At 46.6% G+C, this 16614-nt stretch overlaps 1 protein-coding gene across 10 annotated transcripts in view; it reads right to left on the reverse strand.

The window, feature by feature from the left end:
* Positions 1 to 426: 426 nt before the first annotated feature.
* Positions 427 to 16614, reverse strand: part of LOC135524284 (ras association domain-containing protein 8-like) — a 57578-nt gene continuing 41390 nt past the window's right edge. For 9 of the 10 annotated variants that reach the window (XM_064951698.1, XM_064951697.1, XM_064951696.1 and 6 more), the window contains 5 exons: positions 8887 to 9093; positions 7154 to 8130; positions 2871 to 3036; positions 2679 to 2786; positions 427 to 1080 (listed from right to left, as the gene is read on the reverse strand). In XM_064951698.1, coding sequence (XP_064807770.1) covers positions 1049 to 1080; positions 2679 to 2786; positions 2871 to 3036; positions 7154 to 8130; positions 8887 to 8989 — 1386 coding nt within the window. In that variant the 5' untranslated portion in view covers positions 8990 to 9093 and the 3' untranslated portion in view covers positions 427 to 1048. Of the gene's footprint in view, positions 1081 to 2678; positions 2787 to 2870; positions 3037 to 7153; positions 8131 to 8886; positions 9094 to 16068; positions 16171 to 16614 lie in introns of those variants that run through there. The other variant, XM_064951700.1, reaches the window with a different exon arrangement.

The following is a 16614-nucleotide window of genomic DNA, read 5'->3' on the forward strand; positions in this document are numbered from 1 at the left end:
CCTCCCACACCAAGAGAGACATTTTTGTAACAGACTGTGTGAGCCACCTGTGTGTAATGAATTGATTGTGCTTTCTGTCACTCACAGTGCATTGGAAGACTTGCAGTAACCATTCAAAACAGCTCCTTATTGCAGCCATTATTAATCTAGGAATACCTATAATAAATGTATAATGCATTAAACAAATGTGCCTCGTAGAAAGAGCGACATGAGTTTTGAGTCAGCTTTATGCACGAGCATGTGAAATATTTAGAGTTGGACATTCCCAACAACGGCCCATCGTTGCTATATCCTATTGTGTCACTAAACCAGGCCTGTATATGCAAGTACATCTGCAAATATGATGTGGTTTCTTCAATTCTCCAAAGATGTCTTTCAGAGGTTTGAACGTTTTCATGAATTCAAAACACACCAACAACAGCCAGATTATCTAAAACATAATGCCTCATCTTTTATTATATTTAAATACACAGAAAAAGTAATAATTCTCTAGGTAAAATGTTTCCTAAATTATTTTACATTTCATACATAGGTACTATGTATTGTACTTCATATGGTATACAGTAGCCAAATGCTGTAAATATATTTATGTAGTATATACAGTATGTATATAGTATGTCAGTGGAGGCTGCTGAGGGGAGGACGGCTCATAATAATGTCTGGAACGGAGTAAATGGAATGGTATCAACCACATGTATTTGATACCATTCCATTGAGTCCATTACAGCCATTATTAGGAACCGTCCTCCCCTCAGCAGCATCCACTGTAGCATATGTGGTAATCTGGATTATAATAATGACAGACAGTAGTTATAAAGACAAACAGGGGTTAAATAGAATATGTGGTGGTGACATTAAAGGGATAGTTCACCCAAATCACAATATTACATATTGGTTTCCATACCCTGTAAGCAGTATAGACAATGCATGACAACAATCCATGCTTTGGATTAGTGTTCCTGGCACTGTTTCCTGTAATTTTATCATTTGGGTGAACTATCCCTTTAACTGAACAGTGAACAACTCCTTGGCCCTGCTGTCCCTTGTTTTATCTCCATGACGATTCTCTGGATGTCACGACTGCAAGACACACAAAAATAAGTGGGGATGATGTCTCCATTCATTTGGTTTGGTTAGGAAAACACTTTTCTCGAAACCAATTTCCTTTTTAAGGTGGAAGGAGAGCTTGCGAGATAGAGACAGTAAAGCATGCCCTGGTAATGGGTAGAAGTTGGCCCTAACCATTGATTCAGAGTCTGATTCTGAGTTATTTAACCACCTAATGGATTGGGTCATAGGGACAACTGATCCTAGATCTGTGATGAGGGGCAACTTCTACCTCAAGCATGCTACTTCTATTTCCCCAATAAAGCCAGAGAAACAGTCCAAATACCTCAGCAACCTGGAGGGAGGAGGGAGGAGGGAGAGCGCACACACACACACCGTGGAAACCCATTCCAACCAGTTAGGAGGAAACCCAACATCCCACATACAGGGCCATGGCCATGTTTCAGTACTTCTGAAATGCATCGTTCCATTCTCTGTCCTTAGAAGTAATCACTCATCTGAAATATCATGGAAACTCTTACTTTACACTATCCAATCAAGTTGGATCAGAGATTACGTCACGGAAGGGAGGAAGGAAGGATGCATGTTTAAAGTATTCATACAGGGCCCATGACCTCACACGGGAGAGAATGGACTGTGCAATACACCGTACAGAGTTCTGAGGTCAGGCTCTCGCTCTCTCTTTGGAAGTCAAAGGTCACCAACATACAAGACAATATGGAAGTAATCTCCCAAACAGATACATAAAAGCCTCTCTGACACAATAATCAAAAATATATATTTTACACTACAGCCCGATTGGTCAGTCGTTGAGCCTCTTTTATCAATTGTAAGCAGCAAAAATTTGTATTTTTATTTATTTAAATGAGGCTCACTCTTTTATACAGAAATAGAGTGGTGACAGTGTAACAGTGTGGTTGTGTTGAAACACAGCTGTCCGTAGAGAATAAGCCTGTTGTTCTGAGGGTGGAGAGACACCCTGCATCGCTGAACTGACTGGGGCAGAGGACACAGCGACATACTGTGGGGAATCATGAAGCACTCACAGCTGCACCACCCGTCTGGATGTTACAGCACAGCTGGAGTGTAGGGAGCAGCAGGAGGCAGAGCTACTGGTAGTCCACAACACACAGAGACAGACAGACAGACAGACAGACAGACAGACAGACAGACAGACAGACAGACAGACAGAAACAGCTAGAGAGAATGGTGATCGAGAGAGAGAGACAGAAGTAAGGGAAAGAGAGAGCGGTTGGGACGAAACAGAAAGAGAAGAGGGAGGGGAGATGTGCAACTGAGTAAGATGTTAGCAAAGCAGAGTTAAATACCATGATTGTAGACGGACCAATTTAACAGATAACCAGAATGATCAGGGAATCAGATAGCATTAGAGGCGTAAAGGGGCAGTCAGAGGACAGAAGAAGGTTGTTAAGGGAAACCTTCAGGGGCAGGGAGTGGGTTGGGGGCTCCATGCAGGGACCTCCACCCTTAGTAACAGAAAAGAGGGGTGTGGCTGCCAGGCATGGCCCAAAAAATCAAGCCGAGGCAGGGGGGCAAGGCGGAGTGAGACAGGGCGGGGTAGCGGCAGGTAGAGTGTCACACATACACACCCTCAGGGTTGAGGCTGGACACCAGCGGGTTCTGCAGGTTGCGGGGGTGTCCCAGGAACTGCTTGGCTGTGGGGCGGGGAGGCGACTCTGAGGGGAGCAGGCTCAGGCCTGGTGGAGAGAAAGATAGAGGTTTAAGGTGAGCAATCATCTGAGCGAGTGTGTATGTTTGTGTGTGTGTGTGTGGATCCGTACCTCCATTCCTATATCCTTCCTGTAGCAGGTGAGCTAGTTCCAGCTGGTCGCTGAGGTCTGTGCGTGAGTGTGTGTGTGTCGGCAGGACGCCCGCCTGCTGGATGAACTGCTGCAGGTTACACTGCCTCAACTCCTTGTTCAGCTCCTCCAACTCCTCCTGCTTCTCCTAAGGAGGGACACAGAGAGGGGGCCAGAACAGTCACACCTAATCCCAAATAGACCCTAACCCCAACACACTTAATGATCCTATTGGCATAGGTGTTGTATAGGTCAAAAGTTGAGAATGGGCTTTAATGAGCGAATCTCTCTCCTCATTTCTCCAAAGGGAAAGAGGATACCTAGACAGTGACACAATTGAATGCACTCAAACAAAATGCGTCTTCCACATTTAACCCAACCCCTCTGAATCAGAGATGTGCAGGGGGCAGCCTTAAATCAACAGCACCCAGGGAGCAGCTGTTGGGGGTTAACTGCCTTGCTCAAGGGCAGAACGACATATTTTTCCAACTTGCCGGCTCAGGGATTCAAACCAGCAACATTTCAGTTACTGGCCCCACGGTGCCACGCTGAAACTGTCCTCTGAAATGTACATAGGACAGTTTCAGTCATGTTTGTATTTAGATACAGATAATTAAAGAAGCGGTGAGGTATTTCAGATAATGTATATCTGAAATGCTTAGTTGGAATATAAATCAATCACAAATATAGAGCTAACTGGCAGAGACATGAAATGTAATTTGCAAGGTTACTTGGACAAGTTACATAATCATAGGCAGACTAACTGGCGCTGAGTTCTTTCAAAGGCTGTGATTCCTATTCTCACCACCAGAGGGCAGCAACAGCCACAGCATTCATCTCAGATTTATTTAACAAGGCAAGTCAGTTACGAACAAATTCCTATTTTTAATGAGAGCCTAGGAACAGTGGGTTAACAGCTGGTTCAGCTCGGGGATTTGAACTTGCAACCTTTCAGTTACTAGTTCAATGCTCTAACCACTAGGCTACGCTGCCGCCCCAGGGTGTCTTGTCATCATTAACAAACAGTCATCTGCTGCATAAAACTCCAGCTCGCCACTGCTGCCTGCAAAGGTGTAACATTCATGAACATACAGTTCATAAGCTTGTTGCAATCAGCAAAGTATGTTTAAGTGTATAGATGCCCATCAATTTGAATTTAACTTTGAATTGAACTGGGTGAAAAAGAAGAGAGAAGCCATTTGTCTTGTCAACGTCAACTATAAAGTCGCTCTCGGAGGGGGGGGGGGGTAGATAGAGAGAGATGTGCTCTACACCCTGCCGGAATGGATTAGTTGTGGGAAACAATTGACACCTGCAGGCTCATCTCCATTCAGATTCAGAGTGTTTATAGTCACATGTACTGGGGTTGCAGGTGTGTTTGCAGTGTACCAGGCAGCATTTATATAGGGCCAGGTAGCGGAGTGGTTAAGAGCGTTGGGCCAGTAACCCAAAAATGTCTTGGTTCGAATCCCCAAGCCAACAAGGTGAAAAAATCTGTTGATGTGCCCTTAAGCAAGGCACTTAATCCCAATTGCTCCTGTAAATTGCTCTGGATAAGAAATGTTGTGACTGACTAAATGAGTCAGTCATCATGACGATGCAGACCAAGTCACACTCCCACTTAGATGACCGACTGGCCTTCTAATGTAGCACAGCCGTTACTTATGGATCCCCAGATGGGTTGTAATAGTCTAAGAGCGCCCATGGCCCTTTCTTAATGCGGGATGGAGCAAATGCACTCAACCCACATGAAATACATTAGAATATCATTAGCTACATAATAAAATAAGAGGGGGGGGGGTTATTTGCACAATCAGCCTTCTGTTTGTTTTCTTGGATAAACCTTCCAAAACCATTCTTCTACCTTGTCAAAAGCTGTTATTCCTACTGAAACAGAATGTATAATTCTGGGTGTATCTGACATGAACAGTAGCCCTGATCCACAAAGTGGCTCTGTTCGGGTATCAGGTTTCATGTGAATTATGATGAGGCTTGTGTTTCCCTCCAACTGGGTAAGGTCATTATTCACCAGGCACAGCCTCACCACAACAACAACATTAGAGCCTCACCAAATCTGTTTTTTGGGATCCGATAACGTTTCTGATTTTTGGGGGGGCAAAACCTTCCGATACTGATATATCTGCCGATACACTGTTTTACAGCTGGGGGGCAAAACCTTCCGATACTGATATATGTTTTACAGCTGATACTGATATATCTGCCGATACACTGTTCTACAGCTGTTTTGATATATCTGCTGTTTTACAGCTGGGGGCAAAACCTTCCGATACTGATATATCTGCCGATACACTGTTTTACAGCTGGGGGGCAAAACCTTCCGATACTGATATATCTGCCGATACACTGTTTTACAGCTGGGGGGGAAAACCTTCCGATATATCTGATATATCTGATATATCTGCGATACACTGTTTTACAGCTGGGGGGAAAACCTTCCGATACTGATATATCTGCCGATACACTGTTCTACAGCTGGGGGGGGAAACCTTCCGATACTGATATATCTGCCGATACACTGTTTTACAGCTGGGGGGAAAACCTTCCGATACTGATATATCTGCCGATACACTGTTTTACAGCTGGGGGGGAAAACCTTCCGATACTGATATATCTGCTGATACACTGTTTTACAGCTGGGGGGGGGGGGAAATGCCATCCAAAAGAGCAATTGTCCACTAACTATGCTACAGACTTTGTGACAATAATGACACATAAGAATGTCCACAAGTGTTCAGATAAGCATGAAATTCCCTTTTTTTTTCATCCTATATTTGAATATCAGTTATTGTGGAGTTATCAGCCGATACCGGCCGACAATATCAGTGAACCAATATACCAGTCCGGCTCTAAACAGCATTACGGCCTCCAACTGTAAGCAACCAGACCTGCTTGTGTCCAAGTCAAGCCAAGAAAATGCACTTGTGCAAATGAACAGTGGTGGAAAAAGTACCCAATTGTCATACTTGAGTAAAAGTAAAGATACCTTAATAGAAAATGACTCAAGTAAAAGTGAAAGTTCCCCAGTAAGATACTACTTGAGTAAAAGTCTAAAAGTATTTGGTTTTAAATATACTTCAGTATCAAAAGTAAATTTAAAAGTATGAATTGAAAATTCCTTATATTAAACAAACCAGACAGCACAATTTTCTTGTTTTTAAAATTGACGGATAGCCAAATTTACAGATAGCACACTCCAACACAGACCTAATTTACAAATGAAGCATTTGTGTTTGATGAGTCTGCAAGATCAGAGGCAGTAGGGATGACCAGGGATGTTCTCTGGGTAAGTGTGTGAATTGGACCATGTTCTGTCCTGCTAAAGCATTCAAAATGTAATGAGAAAATATATGGAGAAAAAGTACATTATTTTCTTTAGGGATGTAGTGAAGTAAAACTTTTCAAAAATATAAATAGTCAAGTAAAGTACAGATACCCCCAAAAACTACTTTAACTATTTTTACTGAAGTGCTTTACACCACTATAATTGAATAATGATCTTTATTCTGTTTTGATCATTTTCTCCGTTTAAGATACAAGGATATAAGGAATTAGAGGCACTGTCAATGTCATACGAATGAGATTACAGATTCGTATATGGGAGAGTATATCCAATCGGTCCAGATGAGAACTCGGCTGTCACAGCCAATCATACCAGTCAAGCAAGTTCAGTCAGACACCCAACAGGGGTCACATTACAATTCATAGCAAACATTCTTCCAATTAGATACAAGTTGGATTTAAGTACAAAACATTGTTTAATTTTGAGAAAGTTTTTTTCCCAATAAATATACTGTAGATCTCCCCATCACCATTGGAGTCAGAGATCATATTTACTTGTTGTTGAGTGTCATTGCACTGATAAGTGTATATGTGCGTGTTTGCTGCAGTGTGCTGACAAGAGGGGGGGGAGCGAGGGTTCCTACACCAGTGGTTCCCAAACATTTTTGATAAAGTTTTTCAAATGTTCTTGTGATCTACCAGATCACAACGTAAAAGATCACTGCAGCCCACCATTAATTGATTGATGTCATTGATTGGCTCACTTGGTTTCCCAGGCTTGAATCAGTTTGTCCCACACCATTGACCCCCCATTTGGGTACCACTGAGCTACACCATTTGAGCTTCTTGTGGGTACTGGGTAGGTGTGTGGGTGAAGGAGAGAGCAAGCTACACACCTCTCTCTAGGGCCCTGCCCTCTCTCTAGGGCCCTGCCCTCTCTCCAGGGCCCTGCCCTCTCTCCTTACCTGCAGCAGTGTTTCGGCCTTCCCCAGAGCCTTGTCCGTCTCTGATAACGCCCCCTCCAGCTCCTCGCTGTGCCTCCCCTGGCTCTGTAGCTCCGCCCTCATCGCCCCTAGGGACTCCTCACCCCCTGCCTTATTGGCCCTCCCAGGCTGGGTGGCGCCCCCTAGGCTCTCCCGTTGGATCTGCTGCTCAAGCTGGGCGGAGCGAGACGAGAAGTCGTGGAGTCGCCTGCCGCAGTCGTCCATCTTGGAATGGAGCTCCCCCAGCCTCCTCCTCATCCCTCTCTCTCTCTCCACCTCCGCCTGCAGCTCTTCCTCCCAGAACGTCTCGTGGGCCAACTCGGCCTGGTTCCTCCTGGCTGCCTGCTCCAGAGCTTCCATCTCCTCCGGGAGACGAGCCTCTGGGACAGGGGAGGGGGCCGGGGAGGCCCTGTTCCAGGACCGAGAGTCTCTCTCCATGGTTTCCAGCTGGGCCTCAATGGCCCTCAGCCTCTCCTGCTGGTGTAGAACCTGCCGGAAAACCTCCTCTTTGGACGGGCCCACTGGAGGGGAGGGAGAGGGAGAGTGGGGCGAGGGAGAAGGGGAGTGTGAGGAGGGAGCATGGTGGGGAGGGATGGGGCTGGGTGAGGTCCTCTGTTCGGGGGAGTCGCGGGGAGACTTTCTGATGAGCTGCTTGGCTTTGGTTCTGGGGGAGGTGGAGGGCCCCAGGTTGAAGGTGAGGGACTTCTTGGGCTGGTTGTGTTTGAGGGGCTCTGGGTCAGGGTGTTTGGGCAGGGGAAGAGGGGTGACCCGGTCCTGGCTGGTACCAGAACCAGACCCTGGTCCATCACTGCTACTGGGGCCGGTGCGGCGCAGGAAGAACTGGACGTCGTTGCTGTGTTGGCCCAGCTTGGCCAGGGACTCCAGGGGCTTCTCATTGGCTAACAGTTGTCTCTCTGAGTCCCTCAGTCTCTGGATTAGCACATAGCGACCTGTCTGACCTGTGGCAGGAAGAGAGCGGGAAAGAGATCGGGAGAGAGAAGGAGAGACAGAGAGCCACAAATCACCACACATACCAGACATCACCACACAAATACACAGTAAGTGGGCATCATGTTGACACCCAAAGTTCCATAATATATACAGTTAACTGCTAGTTGCCCTCTCTCTAGCTCTGGGCTATGGCTAATGGCTATACAAGACTCTAGGTCTGCAGTCCTTCACTCAACTCTCTCTCTCACTCACTTCTCTTAGCAATGAAAAATATGAGTAGAAGACTGTTGTATAAGTCTTATACAACATATAAACATGTTCAAACAAACTGAAATCTCCATGAGGACTCTGAAATGAGGACAAGCTCTCCCTAATGACCTGGCAGCCGCTCACGCACAGAGGAAAGGAAACTGCTAAATATGGAGTTTAGTTTTTGGCACTGCAGTATGCGGCTTCAGTACAGCCTGAGGGTGTGGTGACAGAAGCTTGCTCCATACCAAGTCAACCCCTAGCCCCTTTCCCCCTTGGCACTTCTTTGAGGACAGAAAGGATGGGATAGGTGGAAGACATATGGTAATACAGGAGTTCCACCTTGCCCTATGATCAGTGGGATTTCACCATATTGCTGAATCCTATCCAATCTTTTCAGATCTAGTTAAGTGACTATGGGGTAGGGGCTAGTCAGGGTTGGTTTGGAAAGAGCCTTAAGGATGTCGAGGGACAGAACTTGCACCTTAGAGAGGAAGAGAGACTGAGATACTGACCAATGGCCTGAGCCAGTGCGATGACCACATCCTGGCAGGAAGTCTCCTCTGATAGGCCACAGACCACGCGCACCACTCCATCCACCCACACCTTCAGCTCCATCTGAGACACCAAGCTATGAGATGTGACAAGGACTTCCGTTCAGATCCGCTTGGCTTGGCTCAGATTGGCTCAGTTCAGCATTGCATAGTACTACTGACTCCTCCCTGCAAGGAAGAGAAACATGGATAAGATTAAACAACACCCTCACAACCAACCAACCAACCAACCGAACCGAAATATTATACATGTTACACGGAACATGTCGAACTTCCACAACGTTATCTAGCCAAAGGGGGAGAAAAAAAAGTAATCCCTCAAGACACAGCAGCATAATATTGTTGCTAACTTTAACACACCCTGTAGGCATCTGTGTCACATACAAGTGGCCCATTTCCTTCTCCATCTGTTGATTATTGAGGCTATGGGTTTAGAATCTCTCCTGCAGGCTCTATACGTAACAGAGACGTTTTGACGTCAGGCCCTGCGTATGTGTGACTGAGTCTACCAGTAGTGAATGAGGTTTATATTTCCAGCCCACTGCTCCTAGGGAGCTGAGCAGAGCCGAGTATTGCGTTCCTGAAGTTTCCTGCTGGTTAGTTAGAGCTCCGATGGTACCTCACGGACCCGAGAGCATCAACACAGATCTGTAACCCAATTAAATTCTCCACTTCCCTCCTTCAAAGACGTTAAGACAGCTTATTGCCAAAGGGAGTGGACAGGCAGAATGCACTGTAGCCACTGGGTGTGTGTGTGTGTGTGTGTGTGTGTGTGTGTTCCACTTTGATGCCTCCCACCAGGACCTGGCAGACCTGGCAGACCTGGCAGACCTGGAACTTCAGAGACTGTCTCTGGGAAGAGCAGCGCAGCCTAACACAGGATGAGATTTACCTTAAGCCTGAGTGTATTTCACAGTGACGAACAGGAACAGCACTTACCACTTCCCTGTGTGCCGTTTTATGACTGTGCTTGGTCTGCTCTCCACTAATAACAAGGCAATAACATGCGTAGCCTGACTCAAAGTCAATAAAGCACACACAGAGACCTTATTTTGTTTTATGGCAGTAGTAGTAGGCAAGGCCTATAAAGTGTCTCATTTGGCACATGATAACTCAGTAAGGCCAAAGACACCAATATGGCAGCGTGATTCTTAGAAAGGTTCTGTCAACATGAGTAATAGATCATATGACCCACTTGCTGTGTAACTGGCACACAGCACAGCTAGTGTTCGAGCTCCTCCCCCTAGCCGAGCCCCTCCCCCTCCTCTCGCTGAGGTGTTTTAACCCAAATCCTCTATTATCTCCTCCCCATTGAATGTTGACTGTGGTCCAGGCGCCACCTAAACGGGAGCTGCCCAGCAGGAATGCACTGACTTCATCTGACGAGCACAAGAATTCCAGCTTTCTTAACAAACGTCATTATTACGGTTTATATACCATTACTAGCTCCCCTCCCTGTGACCAAGCTAACCCCAACATTACTCATGATGTGGTATTTACAGGCCAAACACTGGACGAGCTGGGTAGCATCAGGGGAGCTCATTTGGCAATAGGACACAGATCTATTCACAACACCACCACACAAAGGAGTCAAAACTCAACATTGCCACATTTTGATCTATCTTCCGGTTACTCACACAGGCTGTTTTCATTTAGAATGCAAGTCAGGGAGGGAGGAAGGGTTCATCTGCGTATCAACCTCACCAAAAGAGCATTCTAGCACTGAGGTGGAATTGTCACGAATGGCCAAAATATTTTTTCACTGTACTGCAATAACTATGTGCACATAAAAAACTCACACACAGACAGACCAAAGTGTGTTCACTCTAATCGAGATGAGATAAAATGAGTCATCAATCTCTATCGCATTGCTTATCCCCTTCAATAACAGCCCTCTTTCCTTCCTCTGGTATCAGTCAGGCCGAGAGCAGTGGAATGCTACCTTACGGGCCTGTGTGAGCGAGAGGGAGAGAGACGCTGGAACAAACTCTCCTTTGTCTGTGAGAAGACTAGGACTCTAAACATATACTCAGTAACCCAGTAAATCAAACATGGCATCCAACACCAACCCACCACAATGGCCTGAGAGCGACACCGCTCAACACACTCAGGTAGGAAACTGGAACAAACACTACACCTGAATTCTACAAAATGGCTTCCTTTCCTTGTCACTTGTATTGAATCTGCCGAACTGGACGATAGATGGAAGCAAGTGTAAAAGTTGATATAGGCCTCCATAGATTTCCTTTAATTTATCTAGTGTTTTCAGATGGTTGTAACATCAGGTGGTGAGATAAGGTGAGGACATATTAGATAAGAAGAGGGTAACGCTTTGGATTAACAGAGGTATCTGTCCCCTGACCCCTATACATGAGCTCAATCTCATATAGCACCTCACCTGACCAAGTCTTATTGTCCAAACGAGTCCTAGTGTGTTGAGGGTGTGACAGGTTCCCACGCTGCCTATGACACCCTGTGACAGCTTAGGAGTTGAGTGTGCCATGACAAGCTGTCCTCCCAGTGGAAGGTAGGACAGTAGCAGGTGACCAGTGGAAGGGAGGACAGTAGCAGGTGACCAGTGGAAGGGAGGACAGTAGCAGGTGACCAGTGGAAGGGAGGACAGTAGCAGGTGACCAGTGGAAGGGAGGACAGTAGCAGGTGACCAGTGGAAGGGAGGACAGTAGCAGGATGACCAGTGGAAGGGAGGACAGTAGCAGGAGACCAGTGGAAGGTGGGAGGACAGTAGCAGGAGACCAGTGGAAGGGAGGACAGTAGCAGGTGACCAGTGGAAGGGAGGACAGTAGCAGGAGACCAGTGGAAGGGGAGTAGACCAGTGGAGGGAGGACAGGCAGTAGACCAGTGGAAGGGTGGACAGTAGCAGGAGACCAGTGGAAGGGAGGACAGTAGCAGGAGACCAGTGGAAGGGAGGACAGTAGCAGGAGACCAGTGGAAGGGAGGACAGTAGCAGGAGACCAGTGGAAGGGAGGACAGTAGCAGGAGACCAGTGGAAGGGAGGACAGTAGCAGGTGACCAGTGAGACCAGGTGACCAGTGGAAGGGAGGACAGTAGCAGGTGACCAGTGGAAGGGAGGACAGTAGCAGATGACCAGTAGAAGGGAGGACAGTAGCAGGAGACCAGTGGAAGGGAGGACAGTAGCAGGGAAGGGAGGACAGTGACCAGTGGAAGGGGACAGGGAGACCAGTGGAAGGGAGGACAGTAGCAGGACCAGTGGAAGGGAGGACAGTAGCAGGAGACCAGTGGAAGGGAGGACAGTAGCAGGAGACCAGTGGAAGGGAGGACAGTAGCAGGAGACCAGTGGAAGGGAGGACAGTAGCAGGAGACCAGTGGAAGGGAGGACAGTAGCAGGTGACCAGTGGAAGGGAGGACAGTAAGCAGGAGACCAGTGGAAGGGAGGACAGTAGCAGGAGACCAGTGGAAGGGAGGACAGTAGCAGGAGACCAGTGGAAGGGAGGACAGTAGCAGGAGACCAGTGGAAGGGAGGACAGTAGCAGGAGACAAGTGGAAGGGAGGACAGTAGCAGGAGACAAGTGGAAGGGAGGACAGTAGCAGGAGACCAGTGGAAGGGAGGAGCCTTTGCTTATTCCTCATTTCTCATATGAAAAATGGTTGAAAACATGTATAGTGGAGTCCTAAATTATTGACACCCCTGATAAATAAAGTAGTCAAAAGTTCAGTATTTGGTCCCATATTTCTAGCATGCTATGATAACATCAAGCTTGTGAATCTACAAACTTGTTGGAGTCATTTGCACTTCTTTTTGGTTGTGTTTCAGATTTTGTGCATCAATATAAATGAATGGTTAATAATGTATTGTGTCATTGTCACGTCTACTCCTGCTCCACCTCTCCAGTGCTCGACATCTCTAGGTTTACTAACCACCAGTCCTGGCAACCCATCATATACGCACACCTGTGCCTCAAGTGTTTGCTCTACAGCTCTAGTGGACTCCGGTGCCGCTGGGAACATCATCGACCAGGCCCTCGCCTCCTCCCTGAACTTAACCTCATACCCGCTCTCCTCTCCTTTTCCTTTCCCAAGCCCCGGATATGCGACCATTGGGATCCGGCACAATAACGCACATCACAGCACCACTCACTCTCACTGTGGGAGAGCCTTCACGGAGAAGCTGGGGGTCATGATCAGTCTCACATCCGGATACTGGCCTCTGTCCCATTGGCAGGTGGAGAGGACCAACCAGGACCTGGGGAGGTTCCTTAGGAGTCACTGTCAGGACCGGCAGGGGGAGTGGGCCTCAGAACTCACTGTCACTCCTCCACCGAGCTGTCTCCCTACCAGTGCGTCCTGGGGTACCAGCCGGCCCTGGCCCCGTGGACACCGAGCCAGATCGAAGCCCATGCGATGAGAGGCTCCAATGCGCCATCAACCGTCAGAAGGACCAGGCGGACCGCCACCGTAGTGAGGTGTTCCATCCTGGTGATCGCGTCTGACTCTCCACCAGGAACCTCCCGCTCCGCTTGCCCTGTCGGAAGCTGAGTTGGTGGGGCATTTCAATTTCCTCCGGACGGTCATTGAGTTAACATACCGATTACAGCTCCCCACTAACTACCGGATCTGACCCTATTTTCATGTTTCCCTCCTCAGGCCGATGGCTCCTGGTCCCCTGGCTGATGCTGTCCCACACGACACCCCTCCACCTCCCCTGGATGTTGAGGGAAGCCCTGCCTATGCCGTCAGATCCCTCATGGACTCCCAACGGCGTGGGGGTCGGCTTCAGCACCTGGTGGACTGCGTCCCATCATTAGGTACACCTGAACTTCATCACAACCCTGATTACTCACCTTTTATTTATCCCTCCGTTGTCATCAGTCCTTAGGTGTTATTGTTTTCTCCCACATTCAGTACTCTTCTGATGTCATCAGTCCTTAGGTGTTATTGTTTTCTCCCACATTCAGTACTCTTCTGATGTCATCAGTCCTTAGGTGTTATTGTTTTCTCCCACATTCAGTACTCTTCTGATGTCATCAGTCCTTAGGTGTTGTTGTTTTCTCCCACATTCAGTACTCTTCTGATGTCATCAGTCCTTAGGTGTTGTTGTTTTCTCCCACATTCAGTACTCTTCTCATGTCATCAGTCCTTAGGTGTTATTGTTTTCTCCCACATTCAGTACTCTTCTGATGTCATCAGTCCTTAGGTGTTGTTTTCTCCCACATTCAGTACTCTTCTGATGTCATCAGTCCTTAGGTGTTATTGTTTTCTCCCACATTCAGTACTCTTCTGATGTCATCAGTCCTTAGGTGTTATTGTTTTCTCCCACATTCAGTACTCTTCTGATGTCATCAGTCCTTAGGTGTTATTGTTTTCTCCCACATTCAGTACTCTTCTGATGTCATCAGTCCTTAGGTGTTATTGTTTTCTCCCATTCAGTACTCTTCTGATGTCATCAGTCCTTAGGTGTTATTGTTTTCTCCCACATTCAGTACTCTTCTGATGTCATCAGTCCTTAGGTGTTGTTTTCTCCCACATTCAGTACTCTTCTCATGTCATCAGTCCTTAGGTGTTGTTTTCTCCCACATTCAGTACTCTTCTGATGTCATCAGTCCTTAGGTGTTGTTGTTTTCTCCCACATTCAGTACTCTTCTCATGTCATCAGTCCTTAGGTGTTATTGTTTTCTCCCACATTCAGTACTCTTCTGATGTCATCAGTCCTTAGGTGTTGTTGTTTTCTCCCACATTCAGTACTCTTCTCATGTCATCAGTCCTTAGGTGTTATTGTTTTCTCCCACATGTCATCAGTCCTTAGGTGTTATTGTTTTCTCTTCAGTACTCTTCTGATGTCATCAGTCCTTAGGTGTTATTGTTTTCTCCCACATTCAGTACTCTTCTCATGTCATCAGTCCTTAGGTGTTATTGTTTTCTCCCACATTCAGTACTCTTCTGATGTCATCAGTCCTTAGGTGTTATTGTTTTCTCCCACATTCAGTACTCTTCTGATGTCATCAGTCCTTAGGTGTTATTGTTTTCTCCCACATTCAGTACTCTTCTGATGTCATCAGTCCTTAGGTGTTATTGTTTTCTCCCACATTCAGTACTCTTCTGATGTCATCAGTCCTTAGGTGTTGTTGTTTTCTCCCACATTCAGTACTCTTCTCATGTCATCAGTCCTTAGGTGTTATTGTTTTCTCCCACATTCAGTACTCTTCTGATGTCATCAGTCCTTAGGTGTTATTGTTTTCTCCCACATTCAGTACTCTTCTCATGTCATCAGTCCTTAGGTGTTATTGTTTTCTCCCACATTCAGTACTCTTCTCATGTCATCAGTCCTTAGGTGTTATTGTTTTCTCCCACATTCAGTACTCTTCTGATGTCATCAGTCCTTAGGTGTTATTGTTTTCTCCCACATTCAGTACTCTTCTGATGTCATCAGTCCTTAGGTGTTATTGTTTTCTCCCACATTCAGTACTCTTCTGATGTCATCAGTCCTTAGGTGTTGTTGTTTTCTCCCACATTCAGTACTCTTCTGATGTCATCAGTCCATTATTCACTTCACCTTCTGCACCTGCTTTCTGACTCCCGGTCTGTTACGTTACGCTCATTTTGGAGTCACTTTTATTGTATATTAGAATAGAATATGTTTCTAAACACTACTACATTAATGTGGATGCTACCATGATTATGGATAATCCTGAATGAATTGTGAATAAGGATGAGTGAGAAAGTTCATACCCCCAAGAAATGCTACTCTCTTGAAATTACCAAAAAACAGGGGATATGACCCTCTGTAACTTGCTCACTCGTCATTATTCATGACCCCTACCTTTCTGGAGAAAAAAAATGAATCGTGCACATATATCCTGGGATAATGTAAGTATGTCAACGAGATGTCCAGCAGCCTCTGACAGCTTCTCCAACCCCAACTGTCTTCAGGTCGACTTCACCACATCCTTACAGCGGCATTTCAAGGCCTGACTAACACTCGTCTATGTGGTTGTGGAGGATCCGAACAGACCACTGACACATGTTCAGAAACACATCCACCACCACTTTCCAGGTTTTCAAAAACACAAATATCCACCCAGGCCCTCCACACCCAAAAGTCTCAGAGAACAGACAAAAAAGCAGCCCAGAAATATCCCCCGCCCCGACCCCATCCCCTCAACCCACCCTAAGTTGCTCAATGCTGCTCTGCTCATGCTCATTATCTCCTAGTTCAGTCCAGATCCACCCAGAGAGACAGAACAGTGATTACAGACATGTGCCCTTCCCTTCTCTCACTTCCCTTCTCTTTTCATGCCTCTCATCATCATCATCACGAAGCCTCCAACATGGCTGCTTGCTACACACACATCCTTATTCCAGTGGAAGAAACAAACACTGACACACAGTCTGGTGCTCTGAAGGCTAAGACTCTTGCCACAGCTTGTTCTAGGATTGAATAGGGTGAATAATGAGGTGTTGCTCCTCAGAAGCGAGAGCTCCTTGTCCTGAGTACCTCTAACCATGGTTACCATAGACACATTCCTGTGGCTACTAACTCACTTGACAGATCACTCTAAACACACACACACACACACACATTCACAAAGATTCACACACACATGCACGCTCACGCAAACGCACACAGATTCACAAGTACGCAGTGTTTCAAAAGTATCTATAATCTGATTACAATCTTTTTGCTGGTAGCGTGACTGCTGACGCAAACGCACA

The sequence above is a fragment of the Oncorhynchus masou genome, chromosome 31 (genome assembly GCF_036934945.1).
Source record: "Oncorhynchus masou masou isolate Uvic2021 chromosome 31, UVic_Omas_1.1, whole genome shotgun sequence".
Classification (NCBI taxonomy): Eukaryota; Metazoa; Chordata; class Actinopteri; order Salmoniformes; family Salmonidae; genus Oncorhynchus; species Oncorhynchus masou.